This window comes from Fukomys damarensis, unplaced genomic scaffold, assembly GCF_012274545.1.
Source record: "Fukomys damarensis isolate Sample0158 unplaced genomic scaffold, DMR_v1.0_HiC HiC_scaffold_20, whole genome shotgun sequence".
Classification (NCBI taxonomy): Eukaryota; Metazoa; Chordata; class Mammalia; order Rodentia; family Bathyergidae; genus Fukomys; species Fukomys damarensis.
The window spans coordinates 42,588,019-42,603,723 of record NW_022900932.1 but is presented as its reverse complement, the minus strand read 5'-3'; the positions used below and the strand labels follow the sequence as shown (position 1 = coordinate 42,603,723).

Genomic DNA, 15,705 nt, shown 5'->3' with positions numbered 1-15,705 from the left:
AGGCCTGGGCTCTACTTCCGACTCCACTACCCAGTGAATGACCAAGGTATTTTCATGTCTACAGACTAGAAATGATACCGGGTCTGCTTAAAAACTACAAGGGAACAACTTCCTTATGGCATCTATTCAAGTAGTTATGGTATAATTAAATACTGTGGTCTTCACCATAACACTGTAGGGCAAAACAAGAACCATCTGGCTGAAGAGTATTTCTCTATCTTTTGTCCAGCTATGGCTGAAGATATTGTGAACCCGAGATTAGTAACAATAAAGGAAAAATTTTATTTCTACAACAGATCTGTATAATTTCTAAGGTCAAAAGACCTCCAAGTATATGACTGAGCATGGTTATTATTTTGGCTTTATAATGAATACGTCAAACATCACCCTTCTGATCAAGAATTGGTATCTTCGCAGATGTCTGTGAGCATTTCACTACTCCTTTTCCATCGTCACAAAGTTGCTGGTCCTGCTACTTCCTCAACTGTTTTACCGTCTTCCAGTACATGTTAATCTGCAGCCTGCAACGCTCCTCATGGGGCGGGAATCTTAGGACAGCTAACGTATACACATACACTAGGCACAGCGAGTCGTCAAACAGGTTTATTCTGTTCTCCTTTGCACTGTTAACAGTAGCCCAGTGTTGAAGCACAGTAGAAAATCTGAATTTAAAAACGTTTTCTATACAAAGCATATATAAAAAATATCTATTCAGAAAACAAATATTTAATAAAGTCAAACATCACCCTTCTGATCAAGAATTGGTATCTTCGCAGATGTCTGTGAGCGTTTCACTACTGCTTTTGCCATCGTCACAAAGTTGCTGGTCCTGCTACTTCCCCAACTATTTTACCGTCTTCCAGTACATGTTAATCTGCAACCTGCAACGCTCCTCATGGGGTGGGAACCTTAGGACGGCCGACGTATACACATATACACTAGGCATAGCAAGTCATCAAACAGGTTTATTCTGTTCTCCTTTGCATTGTCAACAGTAGCCCAGTGTTTAAGCACAGTAGAAAATCTGAACTTAAAAACGTTTTCTATACAAAGCATATATAAAAAATATCTATTCAGAAAACAAATATTTAATAATTACATTGCCCAGATGTAGGAATGCCAAAAATGGCAAAAAACAAAATATCTGCAAATCAAAGAAGGCTGGATGGTTTTCTTAAAATCAGTTTTAACCATTGTGTGCTAACGAAATTCAGGTTAAAAGTGAAAGCCAGATAATATGAGAGAAGACATTGCATAGGGCTACCGAGAGTATTTCTCAAGCAGAATCAGTTTTGCTCTTAGCATACAAATGGGTTTATAGTTTCAACAGCAAGCAAGCAGCAATAAAGATTATAAAAATTCCCAACATTTCTATTAACAACTCTACAATAGCCAGAAAAAAGTGAACCCATGGCCATTAAAATTAGAACTGTTGCTATACTAAGATCTTAGATAAAAATGTCAAAACAGTCAATTACTTTTGATTATTAAAAATCCCACATAATATAAAATATTTGCTTGCTAGAACAATAGATTTAACCCACAAGCAATAATCTAAACTACCTTTTCTTTATCAAGTACTTTAGTCATGCAAAACATGAGTAGTCTCTGTCACTGCAGCCTGAAGATGAACCGTCTCATGGAGGGGTATCACCGCCAAGGAAATGCAAAGCAGCCAAAAAATACAATGATTCATTCATATGCCCGAGTGTCAAAGGTAGATAGGCAGTTCCTTAAGCCAGAGGTGGAAAATGAAATTGGAAATATCCATAAGCAAACAGAGGATATAGTATAAAATCTTTTGGCCTAAAAACAAAGAATAACCATTTTGCTACTCTGAACAGTACTCCACGTGGACAAGCAGATCTCGATGCTCAGTGGCTGGATACTGTGCGTTGCATTTGGGGCATTCCACCAGACTTTCATTTAGTGCAGCAGTGGGGCTTTTTGGTGAGGAAACTTTCACTTTGTTTGCAGTCTCTCCTTGGAAAGTAACTAATGGCTCTGTGAAGGGAAACTCATGAAGTTGCTTCTGAAAAATAAATTTTAACCAAATACCATTTGTACATCAGACCCACCGTTCACCAATTTTAACCATTTCATAGATTCCTTAGCTCCTTTAATGCTAGAAGTCTTTTGTTTTGTTTTTTTTAATCTCTGTTCATCAGTATTTTGGTGGTAACATATGAGGTAGTTATAAATTACTCAGATAATTACTATAATTACTTGATTTGCCCAAGAAAGTACTAACTTGGAGGCTCACATAGACAAGATTTATTAAGAGACTTGGAGCCTGTGTGCTAGGCTCACCAAATTTGTTAGTTTTGTAAAACTGGCATATCCAGTAATTAAAAAAAAAAAACTACATAAAATTAAGAATTTTAACAGATCAGACTATACACAGAAATGGGTAAGATATTGTATACTTTTGAGACTTTCATTTTTCATGCTTTCTCCTGAAGAACTTAGAATAATCAAGAAAGCTCAAAAATAAGTATTATACATCACCTATGAGGACAATGTACAATAGGAACATAAAAGCACAGAAAAATGGTAATTTCTTTAGCATCTTCAAGGCTTCCTATATTTTGAAAATGATCATTAACCTTTAATTTCAAATACTAGAAACCAGCGGGGACAAACCTGTGACACAGGTGCCACTGCAGGCTCTGTTGTCACTGAAAGCTCTAAAATGTCCCCATCACCGTCTTAAATGGTCAAAATCAATGGCATACCAAAGAATTGAGCCAGATTTGTATTTTGGTTTTTTATTCATATAGAAATTATAAATTACTTTATTTACTTATTTAGGCAGGTTCTTGCTATATAGCCCAGAATGACCTTGACCTCAGTCTTCCTATCTAAGGCTCCCAAGTGCTGGAATTACAGGCGTGTGCCACTGTGCCTGGCAAGGAAGTTCTATTTGTAACATTTTACCAACTCCAAATATTTTGCAGTGTTAGGACAACATGGGAGACACACACACACACACACACACACACACACACACACACACACTAACTAACAGGCTTAGTCTTAAAATTTATACATAAGATAAAAATAACTAAAAAATCATTTCCTCATAGAAACTGTTTTATTTAAAAGGTTTATAATTTAAAAGACTACGTTTTGGGGGATTTAGCTCAGTGGCACCGCCCCTGCCAAACAAGCACAAGGTCCTGAGTTAGATCCCCAGCAACCAAAAAAAAAAGAAAAGGCTATGTTTTCAGGGCAACTCAAAAATATACTTAACTCATACTATACTTTAAGAGCCTATTAACAATAACAACCCACTATCCCTGAAACAACCAATGAACTTTTCTCTCTCTATTTCAGGTCAGCATTCTGTAGCACCCTCTCTCACCCTCTCACCCCTCTCTCCTAAACCTGGTGCTATTTAATACCTCCAGAATCATATCTGGGACGAGTGGGGAATGATCCCAGACACAGATGCAGTTATTACCGAGAGGTACATATATCCCTCTTTCTGAACTCTGAACTGATGCTCTAAAGGAAAATGCTTGAAGTTAGGCAGGGGTCTGCCTACTGATTTGGAGTCAAGCTAGCTGTTCCTTAAACTGTATCTTCATGGTATGGGAACCGGTTTGACATATAAACACAAAGATGGCAGAAAAAGAAAGAAGAAAAGGTTTAGGTTACTCATTCCAAACTCACCAAGGATTCCAACTGTGTTATTTGACTTCTTGCTTTTCGGAGTTCCTTAAGAATTGTATGCAATTGGTGCTGCATATTTTGGCGGTCAAGTTTTTCATTTTCAAAGTCTAAAGTACATGACTGCATCTGGAAAATACCCAGAACAAGACAATTACAACTGGTAGGCCCTGCCTAGTTCTCTTGACTAGATGCTTGCATTTTTTTATCTGCACAGGAAAATATTTGTTGTATCATCCTAACGACAATTTACCTGAGCACAGGGAGATGTTAATAAATGGAGTTTATGGTGAGGACTCAGTTTATCCAAGAAGCAAAGCTAAAGCTTGAGGTGTAGGGGGATTAACAGAAGTTTAGGAAGTTGCTGGTGGAAATAGTCTTTCCTCATCCTCTTTTTTTGTGAGCGAGAGAGAAAGCAGAAAAGATCTGGCTATTGGTTTAGAATATACTAAGACTCTGCTGTGTATTCTGAGAATAGACAGTATCTCTGCATTCTGCCTGAAACGGTAAGATGGCCCTGTTCAGAGAACTTGTTAGGCTAAAATGGAAATTACAGCCTCTGGGGGAGAACAAAATTTGCCAAGACCAAGAAAACAGTCATCATACCCCAAAGAATCTCATTTAGCCTAAGACAGTGCCAGCAACATATGAATAGTAGAGTCTTTTGAAATATGCTTCATCTTTTCAGGACACTTTTTACAACTCTCAAATAGTTCTCCATAGAACAGTGTAAACACAAGAAAAAAATCCATTTTCTTTTTTTTGGTACCAGGGATCAAACGCTGGTCCTTGCGCTTGCAAGGCAGGTGGCAGAACCACTGAGCTACATGCCCGGCTCCAAAAATCCATTTTCTAACAGCCCAAACTAAATTTAGGTGCAACCCCAGTAAATACCTGTTGCTCCAACAGAGCCACCCTTGTTTGTTCCTCTTGCTGCTTTAACAAAGATGTGTAAAGAAACTGCACCTGTGGGATTCAAAGAGACACAGAGTTGTCTCACCTGACCCTTCTTCACCTGACATGGGCTGCCTGACACGCTTCCAACACAAGTCACATCTCTAACCAGGAAGCACCTGCGAGGTGGTCACTCACCCTGGACAGCTCCATGCACAAGCAAGTGAGCAGGACTTCCCTGGGCGCTCCCTGAGCCAACCGACTGACCACTGAGAAGCAGTGCTCATACTCCCTTTCCCGGAGCTTCCAATTTCTGCTATCCTTTTAGGTTAGGGTAACAAAGTGGGCGGTGCCTCACCTCCCTGGCTGCAGAGTTGGGGCAAAATAATCATTTCTGCTGATCTGTCCCAAAAGCAATAAAGATGATCTCTCAACTTCTGGAGGATTTGAAAAATTACCATTTTAATAGTAGTAATAACTAACACTGATATTTATTTAGTTTTCAAAGCATCTTCACAGTTCCTCAACTGACCCTGAATTACAAAAGCCTGATGAGGGAAGTAGAAGCTATTATTTATTTGACCAGCAAATAACTTTTGAGTCACAGAAGGCAGATGATTTGCCTAAGGCAAATCCTGAACTAGATTAGACCAGGTGTGGACTCGATGCAACCAAGACAAATTTAAAGTAATGATTATTTTGTCAAAGTAGTATTCAGTCCTAATAATCTTAATCTAGTACCATCAACATTACTAAGGCATCCTAGCTAAAGCTGTGAGGGTAACAAGAACATGGAAGGTGCTGTGTGAATTCTCTGGAGCACCACGTCAGCAGGACCAAGATGCCAACCTAGAAAGCAGCCTAGATTCCTCACACTAGTTTGCACTTTCTTTTTGTTTCTCACATGTACCTACAACCTTCTCGCTCAGAACCCTTACTGTGCATATTTTTCTCCTGGGAAGGAATTTCCCCAGAAAGTTATCTTGCTGGTTCCTTCTTGTCATCAGGTCTTTGTTCAAATACTGTCTCCTCTCAGAGGCCTCAGGAGCCCCTAATTTCTCTACCACATCACCCTGTTTTATTTTCTTTTGTTTATTCAATTGTTTAGGTAGTTCTTTACGGACTATAAACTCTCACAAGAGGTTAGAAATTTGTTTTGCTCCTTGCTAGCTCCCTAGTGGTTAAAACTGCCCCTCGTCCTGGCAAGGGCTCCATGAAAACTACATCCTGAGCTTTGGAAAACTTGAGTAGACCTGCTTACCTGAGATGAAAGCTCTTCAGATCGCTTCCTCTCTTCTTCGAGTTTTTCCCTCGCAATATTATTCTCTTTGTTGAGTCTTTCTATTCTCTCTGTTTTATGTCTGTCATCTTCCAGATGTTGTACTTCTGCCTTTCTTTGTGAGCACAACAACTGATTTAAATCTTGAATTTCTTTCTGAGCTTCTTCATATTTTTTTCGAAATTCATTAAGTTCTGAACTCAACTGAGTTATGGTTTGTCTTTCAACCTCAAGATCTTTTTTGGCATTTGCCAAGAGGTGGTTATAATATTTTTGCTTCTTTTCTTGAACATCGCCTGTGACAAATAATATTATGGCACAACTCATTTTATGAAATTTTATTTTATAAAACTGATGGTATTTATGAGAAGTTAAACTTTAAACATGTTTCTTTAAATGAAACCAAACCACTATTTTAGCTTACCAAATGAAGGCTGGGGGTGGTGTTATATGATTGATATGTGGTAGATTAAGAAACAGGAATTCGGGCACATTATTGAAGTCACAAACACACAAAAGAACAGAAAACAATCATATAACTACTTTGTGGGGAGAGAAAGTTCCTAATTTCTAAAGGTGAATCAGAATATAGGAACAGAGCTCATAATTTATAGATATGGAGATAATTTTCAAAATCAAAATTACAATGGGATGGAAAGGGAGAGCAGGGCTTTCTGTACTATTATTAATTAAGTACTTATGTTACTTTGAGAAAACAAGAAGGGAGGGAAAAGAAGAGGGTAAGAAAGAAATAGTACTATATTATCAAGGAAAAAAGTTAGACTTAGCCTATAGTGAAAATTTTACTTTTATGAGTAGTAAACGTGAAACAACACCGTAGTAGTAACGCTGTCCCTTTAGGGATAAACGGCTCTGAATTATCTCTAGAGACGTTCTCTTGACCATTAGCTTTGTTCTAAATATTCAAGCACGAAACTGCGAGATGAGGAGGAGAGCTCGCCTCACTTCAGACTTCTCTTTATAGAATTCGAGGCATTTTTCCTCTTAGGACTGCTAGTCTTTTAAGCAGTGATTTGCTTGGAAATTTCTCTTTTTTGCCCAGTTTGTCCCTTAGAATTGCTAACCTTATTTCTTCATCTGTAAAATGTGCCTAATGACCTGGATCCTGCCTGCTCCACCTCTTAGAATTGTCAAACTCAAGTGAGATCAGTGTTACAGAAAATGCAAAGCACTAGGCCAAATGATAGCAGTATGAGTAGGAAATACCATCTCAAGTTCATGGTGAGCTTCAAATGACTAAAGAATCATCTATAAAATTCTTAGCCAGATGTGGTAGTTTGTACCTGTAATCCCAGCTACTCAGGAGGCTGAGGCAGGAGGATCATAAGTCCTATCTGCACTGCGTATGGAGACCCCGTCTTAAAACAGAAAATGAAACAAAGGAAAAACACAAAACAGGTATTCTTTCTCCTGGGGTTGATATGAGTAAGCGCTGAAAGGAAGAAAAATAAAAGAGAAGTGATCAAAAGGCCAGCTCTAGGGGAAATAACAGTGGGGCAGTCCTTTAAAGGAGAGGAAGGACATGGGTGGGGGAAATGTAGAGATGATCCTCTAATCTGTGACTTGTGCCCTGCTCGTATCTGAAAACATTAGGAAATGAAATAGACTTGTAAAATGGTATTTCTTATTTCAAAAGATTAAAAGATTTCCTCTTATTTTACTTTCTAACACATCTATAAAAATCTAAGTTTGATGAATCACTCCTTTGGGGAAATGTCAGTCCTATCCCAAAGAACATTTCTATACCAGTCAGTACCTTCCAATGCAGCTGTTTTCGTCTGCTGTGGGAGTGAAGGAGCAGATGTTTCCATTTTTTCCAGCTCAAAGATCTTTGCTAACAGTCCCCTAACGAAGGCCTCTCGCTGCTGATCATACACAAGCCACTGCTGATTTTTCTCCAGAGCCTTGCAGGGAAGATGGGTTAAAAAAAAAAAAAATCAACAGTATAATAAAACCAGAAACCTTAAAATGAACAAGGAAGTCTAAGTGAGGTCTTTTCCAACACATCAAGACTAATGGCTCACAGAATAATTACGGGCAACCATTGTACATCACACATCTTTACAATACACACAGTGTGACAAAGTCACAGTTTATGTGGGATTAGGTTCACTTGTTTGCTTCCTCCTGCAGACAGCTTGCTTTGTGTCTGTGTAGATGTCACTCTGTAAACTAGAATGCCTTTTTGGCAGCCATGGAAATGAGCTACTCAGATCCCACCTTAGGAAAGAGCCCTTCTCATCTGCTCCTGCGGTTCTGACTTCAAATCTCTCTACTTTGGGGGGTTGAGCTGCCTGGCCCCAGCCAACAGCAATGCAGAGACAAGCAATTTCCACTGCATATGAGATGAGGGGCTGACAAAGACCTTGCCCCCCTGACATTACTGACATTTTCCTTTCAGATGCAGCTCCCCAATAAACCATCTGCATTCCTAACTCCATCTCAGTGTCTACTTGCAGAACAGCCAAACTTAAATTTATACATTTTATTTCTTTCAGTAAGTAGCCCAACACATTCAAGTTAAAAGCTAGAAAAGAAGCCGGGCATGGTGGCGCATACCTGTAACCCCAGCACTCGGGAGGCTGAGGCAAGAGGATCACTGTGAGTTCGAGACCAGCCTGGGCCACATAGTGAGTTCCAGGTCAATCTCAACTACATAGTGAGACCCTGTCTCAAAAAAAAAAAAAAAAAAAAAAAAAAAAAAAAAAAAAAAAAAAGCAAGCCTGTGATCCCAGCACTCAGGAAGCTAAGGCAGGAGGCAAGGCCTAGGTTACATAGCAAATTCAAGGCCAATCTGAACTACACAGTGAGACCCTGTCTCAAAGACAAAACAAAAAACAAACAAGGTAGAGAAGGCGACAAAGTCTGCTAATGAAAAGAGGAAAAAGACTAGAAATTCTTATATAACACCAACATACAATGCAATTACAACTTCATTCTCCCTTCTAATCTAGTTGTTCGGCCCACGAGGATGAATGTTTCCCCCTTCTACATTCCCAAAAGGCCGGGGAAAGAAGTTTCGATGACTATTTCTGCAGAGGGCATGTTCCTCTAAACCTGGCATCATTCATAGGCGTGACATGTGCCCTGGGCCCGACACTCCTTCACAGCGGCCAAGCTCCTCAGTACTGAGGCCTGTCTACGCTGGAGGAAAGCCTGCGAGAGCAGTGAGGCACTACAGGATCGTGGTGAGCCCAGACTGCTCTGAGCATTTTTAAAAAGTGCCCATTTATTTTTTGGCTCTGCAGTAGAAACCCTCAGTTGAAAAGTGATTTCCCATCTCAGTGGAGATGCAACAAGCTTAAGGTTAATTATACAATGGCCGCTGTATAATGCGGGGGAAAATAGCTATTCCAAACCAGTTCAGTTTAACCTTTTCCTCAGTTCCCTAAAGTGCTACATTGCTTGTTTCAGGCATCTAAAAAATTCTTCTTCGTATTTATTAAGTGCTTTCAGACCAATGGCCACCTGATGAATGCTGATGAATAATGATGACAAATGGAGCAGGAAACAATGGCTGCAAGGACCAGGGAGCACCAGAGAGGATCTTTAGCCCCAGCTAAAGTTGGAGAGCATTTAGAGAAGGAAAAAGAAGCTACGGAAGAATCTAGCAGCTTTGCACACCTAGTAGAACAATAAATTTAGAGCAGATCAAAAAGAATCAAACAAGTAATAGACCTAACTAAGATCTATTAGCTACTGATTAACCATACATGAGAATGTAATAACCCCTTTGTAATGGAACTGTGTTAACTATTTCTATAATCTTACAAGTGTTTAATATGTATTCTTGTGTCATAATTTGTCCCAGATATGTTTTACTTTGTTTATCAAGTTGACATGGCAACCATGATGTGTAACTTACATCCTTCAGGCTGTAAAGAGATGATACAAATAGGGTTTCTGACAAGAATGTCGCATAGTATAATTTTAAGGAAATAAAACATATATAATGGAACGCATGTCCAAAAGTATTCAATTCTTTTGAATCATCCTGTAATTGTTATAGGAATACCAAAAAAGGAGTGGCTGTCCTCCTCCATGAGCTGTTTCTCACTCTACAGGGGGAAAGCAGGATAAGTAGTACTATTTATTCCCCTCAAAGAAGAACACCAGCATTGTACAGCAGGGACAGAAACTGATTCATTTATGTCCATGGGGCATACTATAAATGCAGGGCTTGTAGTCAGCTGGATCTCAAAGACCTGTAAGAGTATCCACAGACTTCATTTTTCAAGATTTCAGATGAGTAACTATTAAAGAACTACACAGATTACCCTCTCGATCTTAAAATGATCTATCACACACAGACAAAATTCTTCTATTTTAATTTCAATCTGAAAATAGAATATATTATTTCCTTTGATGATAGCCTAGACCTCTAGTTACAGGATGAAGAACAGCTAAGGAACTTAAAGATTTTGGTTGTGTATTAGGACACCTGCTTTCTAGTAAGAGCATCCACGCCTTAAAAACACAGGCAGAGCCTAATAGCCCTAAAGTTTTCTGTGGAGTTAAGAGATAGATTAAGAAGATAGACACAGCTTCTGGGACCAAAGGCAGTTCCGGACCCTGAAGCCACTGGTCCAGATACTCTGCTCTCTGCATTCCTCAGGAAACAATAATAGTAGTTCTCGTGTGGCTTTAGAGTTCATTTGTCAAGGTGGAGATATTGCACACGCATTCTGTATTTTATCCTCAACAATGTAAAGTTTCATGAATGACTATCTTCATTGACAAAGCTGTATTTAAAGCGTCTTTCTCGCTGAATCTTAAGTGATAGATCTGCAGTTTTTTTTTTGGTCTTTTTTTTCCACCCAAGGAAAGGCTTTATTGGGGAGAAAGAGCTGATAGGCTGCCTCAAACAATGGTGGTTTTGTTTGATATACTTCCTTTCAATTTTTCTGTATGTCTGAAATTTTCCATAATAAAAGTTGGGGAAAAAAAATCAGCCTCAGAGAAATATGAATAATCGCATCTTGACTTCATTGTGATCTTAGCATAATTGAAAGGATTGCTAAGATTCATGGTCTGTTTCACAGAAGGCTGCAGTAATGATTATCTCAATCAGATCCACCGCTATTCCAGTGAGGTTCTTGTTCATTCTCTAAGCGTCTTTAAAGACAGATTCAAAAGGACGCTGGGTTTGTGCTCAGATTTACTTGGTAAGGGAGACAGCACTGTAAAACTCAAAAAGTATGTGTCTATCCAATACAGTACCTATAAATTACAATGTGTTAGATGCCGAAATACCTAATTTATACCAAATTTTGCATTTTCTAATATTTAAGAAGTGTTTTAAAACAAGTAATTTAATATTGGGTGGTCACTGATTTTTTTCTTTTAAAGAAATTATGAATACTTTACTGAAATCTGAGAAACAAAAATATATGTTGGCTTAAGATTTAAAAGGTAATATTCTAAAAGGCCACATGATGGCAATATTACTTCAAAAAAAAAAAACATTTTCCAGTCTTCCTACTGACTATACATCAGTTCTTTTCCCTTTGTAATAGTATTAATAAATAGCTATTGATAAACACACACTATTAATTCTGAATCTTTAGAGTGATGGTATCAGTTATCCCTTCTAGCTTTGTGTCATATAAACATTTCTGAGGCATGTATTTGACATTGTCATCCAAGTTGTCAAGAAAAGGCAAAACATGGACTAAAGTACTAAAGTCCTGTAGAACACCACTAATGTTTTCCCTTCTGTTTTGATAGGGATCCACTAAATAGTCTCTGGGTAAAAGTCCAATTGTAGAATAAAATGTTAGCTAGGGGTTGGGTGCAGTGGCGACACACACTGGTAATACCAGCACCTGGGAGGCTGTAGCAGGAAGAACACCGTAAGCTTGAGGCCAGCCTGGGCTACACAGGGAGTTCAAGGCCAGCCTGAACTATATAGTGAGACTCTGCCTCAAAAAACAGGGGAAAAAAGCTAGCTATATAACTGAGGTTGCTCTCTGAGCTGTAGTCATGTAAGAGATTGTCCTCACCTTTAGGAAAGATACACTGAAGTATGTGGGGTTAAAAGGCTGTAGACAGTACAACTCACTCTCTAACAGTACAGAAACATTAACATGTGAAAGGGTATGAGAGAGAAAAAGAATGCAAAAGACCAAATGTTAATAATGGTTCAATTTTGGTAAAAGGCATATGGACATTTAGGTACCATTCTCATTCTTGGAATTTTTCTGTTAATTTGATTTTTTTCTAGGTTAAAAAAAAATTCTACTTATCTTCCCTAAAGTCTATATTTACAAATAATATTTTCTTACAATTAAAAGCAAAAATGCCAATTAAACTACCTTTTAGCTATTTGTCTTGATCTAGTCTGTGCTAAAATAATTCTTAAATATAAAAAGTACTGACATTTGGCCATGTTTGCAGCATTAATAACTCCAGGTACTTGTTTTAAAATGTCAGTCAGATCTGGATATAATTAGGCCTTAACAAAACGTATACATGGGTTTCTAAGGCTTTTTAAAAATATATACATAGGGATTTCTAAAATAGGTGGGGGGCAAGGTACATCGGGAAGTTTTCTGGGGACCTTAAGAGGGTGATGGAAGGCAGGTATGGCGGCGCATGCCTGTAATCCCAGCACTCGGGAGGCTGAAGCAAGAGGATCAATGTGAGTTCAAGACGAGCCTGGGTTACATAGTGAGTTCCAGGTCAGTCTCAACTACATAGTGAGACCTTGTCTCAAAAAAACAAAACAAACAAACAAAAAAAGAGGGTGATGCCATTAGAACTGCTAAGATCTCAAAAGTCAAATTATGTTCCAGGGACAGTGTGTGGGGACTGAGGAGGGAGATATGTTTTTCCCTAAGTCCTCTAAATGCAACGTTCTCCCTGGACTCACATTTACTGAGATCTGGAGAATAAAAGCAGAGCTAAATCAAACCCTGGCTCCTCACACATAAGTTAATGGTACCCCAAGTATAGTTCCTGGCCAGCAGTAGCAGCAGTGTGACCTGGAGGCTTGCTGGAAATGCAGTCTCAGGCTGCATTCCAAGGCTTTTAAATCAGATTTGCACTTTAAGAAGATTCACCAGATTCGTACACTGAGTGTGAAACCATTTGAAGGTGATCTGGATTAAATTGTACTGCATTTGACTAAAATTCTTTCTAAGGTAAAAAGAACAGAGCAGCACAATGTGATCCTTAAATAAACCAGGAAGATAAAACAGAATAAAAAGAAGATTGGGCATAAACATGTAATATTTCAAAGTTAATTCCACAGAAAGAATGGTTATTATCTAAAAATAATTTTAGCTGCTATTTGAAGCAGTTAGCCCTCAAAAGCCTAAAAATTATGTATCAGTTCAAGAGAACCGCATTACTTTGAAGTTCTTTTCTACAAGAGACACTAGTGAAACTCGAGAAACTTCCTAAGATTCTATTCATTCTTTCAAATTTTCTAAATACCAAGGACACAGCAATAAACGAAACATGAAAAAACTCTTCCCTCATATAACTTATCATAATGGAAGAGGACAATAAACAAGAGAAGGAAGTAAAATAGACTATAATATAAATAGTAATATGTGATGAAGGGGGAAAAAGCAGGAAGGAGGAACAGGAATTGTCTGAGAGCTATAATTTTAGACAAGGTAGCTAGGGAATCCCTTGCCACCCCCCAAGCAAGTGAGTAAGGTTTGGGAGTCATGAAGGTATCTGCAGAACAGTGTTCCACAGTGTTCCAGGCACAGGGAAAAGAAAGAGAAAAGGTGGTATCTTCAACAAGCAGCTGGAAAGCCAGTGTGGGAGAAATAAAGTGTGTAAGGTAAATTATCCATAAACATATACATCTAACACATATAAAACAGTGAAGTGTAGTGTAACATACAACACAAAACCCCTATTTTAATAATTTTTTTAAAAAATTATGTTGTTTCTATTTCTGCTACCTCTACATAAATCACTTTGATAAACGTACTGTTACACCTGCATACAGATGCTCAAGAGATCTAAATTCTCTTAAAGATCAAATAGACCTTAAGAGACACTTGATAGATGGCACAAAGCAAGCATCTTAAGGGCAGGCTTATCAGTGCAGAGGTCAGTGACCTTTCTGCAATCAAAATTCCTAACCTAGTGACTTAACTAAATCTGGAACTTTCCACTGTAATCTAATATCAAAATTTGAAGAAAATATATGGTAAATAGCAATTATGAATCTGAGTCATTCAATTCCCAACACAAGTAACTATCCACCTAAGATTTCAATATGAATACAGCTTTAGCATATATCTAAAATAACCTCATTTCTAAGATTTCAAACTAAAGGGTACATGTTGTATGGATAAACAAAAAGTGAAAAACTATAAATGAAATTACATTACCATAAAAATAACTGGGCAAATCAGCATCAGTGAATAAGGGATAATGTTGAGGTATCTGGTAGGTGGTTTCTAGGGCTTTCTGGCCAACAAAGGCCATGCTTTGAGGAAATGGTCCTCTTGAATTCCCAGAAAGAGACTTACAACAATGATCACAAGTCACTTCAATTCTCTCATCTCATCACTAGCTTTTTGTTTCTCAAGTCATAGCACTCATGCTGCCAATTTCCATGAAATGTAAGAATAAACTAGTCCTCTTTACTTATATGTAAGAAAAAAATAAACTTACATCTTTCAGCTGTATTTCCAACTCATGAGCATTACTCACTGGTGAGCTTGCAGCCACAGTCTGTAAATAACCCAGATTTAGTTAATATCATACATTTAACAATAGCCGTTTCCTTATTATATTTATTTCCTGAGAAAATACAACATGTTCTCAGGAAAATACCCAAATCCAGATCTGGTACAGAGGATAGCTACCAGAGGATCACTGTCAGAATTAAGATGTCCTGGAAGCTTCCTAAACAAACTGGAAACTCTGAGATTTCAGATCTAATCTGACTTCTGATATCATCTGGACCCAGGATCACTAGCATAGCCTTTAGCATACAAGAAGAGTTTAGTGGTTTTTAACTAAAAGGAGCCAAACCAAACAACTGGGCTATTTCAATGAAATCTGGAAAATATAAATTATAAAACAAAAGATAAAAAGGACTTTTTCCTTAGAATTCCATTTTGTATAGTGTAAGTTGAGTATCTACCTAAAACTGCTTGGACCAGAAGTATTTTGTATTTCAGAGTTTGAAATATCTGCAGGTAAGCCGGGCGTAGTGGCACACACCTGTGATCCCAGCATCCAGGAGGCTGAGGCAGGAGGATCACTGAGAGTTTGAGACCAGCTTGGGCTACATAGTGAGTTCCAGGTCAGTCTAACTACATGGTGAGACCCTGTCTCAAAACAAACAAACAAACAAACAAACAAACAAACAGAAGAGGGCGTAAAGGGAGGGTGGGGACAAGGGGAAAAATGAAAACCAAGACCTGTCATGTAAAGGTACAAGATCCCAGTAATGAATGTAACTACTGTCTACCTAGAAGGTACCAATAAATTCAATAAAATACAAAAACAATAAAACAAAAAAAAGAAATATCTGCATGTATAGAAAGAATGAGATATCTTGGAGATGGGACTCAACTCTAAAAATACAATTCATTTATATTTTCTATTTCAGAGCATTTGGATTAGGATGCTCAACCAGCAAAGTTTAGTTCATAAAGATTATATGGAACTCAAACCATAATTACTCATTTTTTTTTCATTTTCTCATGGAAAAAAAGGGACATAAATAGCTATGTACCCAGGCTAGCCAAAAAAGCAAAATAAACAATTTTTCAGGCTTTTGTTTTAATCAGCTATAAGGAAAGACATTTATGTGACTGGTAAGGAAGCCCAAACTATGTGTGTGTGTGTGTGTGTGTGTGTGT

General features: G+C 38.1%; 1 protein-coding gene across 4 annotated transcripts in view; it reads right to left on the bottom strand.

The window, feature by feature from the left end:
* Positions 1-1,525: 1,525 nt before the first annotated feature.
* The window catches only part of Cep55 (centrosomal protein 55), a 22,444-nt gene continuing 8,264 nt past the window's right edge, over positions 1,526-15,705 (bottom strand). For 3 of the 4 annotated variants that reach the window (XM_010632078.2, XM_010632080.2, XM_010632079.2), the window contains exons 4-9: positions 14,507-14,566; positions 7,623-7,770; positions 5,828-6,141; positions 4,567-4,638; positions 3,676-3,801; positions 1,526-2,032 (exon numbers count right to left, since the gene is read on the bottom strand). In XM_010632078.2, the coding sequence (XP_010630380.1) occupies positions 1,832-2,032; positions 3,676-3,801; positions 4,567-4,638; positions 5,828-6,141; positions 7,623-7,770; positions 14,507-14,566 (921 nt within the window). In that variant the 3' untranslated portion in view covers positions 1,526-1,831. The remainder of the gene's footprint in view (positions 2,033-3,675; positions 3,802-4,566; positions 4,639-5,827; positions 6,142-7,622; positions 7,771-14,506; positions 14,567-15,705) is intronic. The other variant, XM_010632081.2, reaches the window with a different exon arrangement.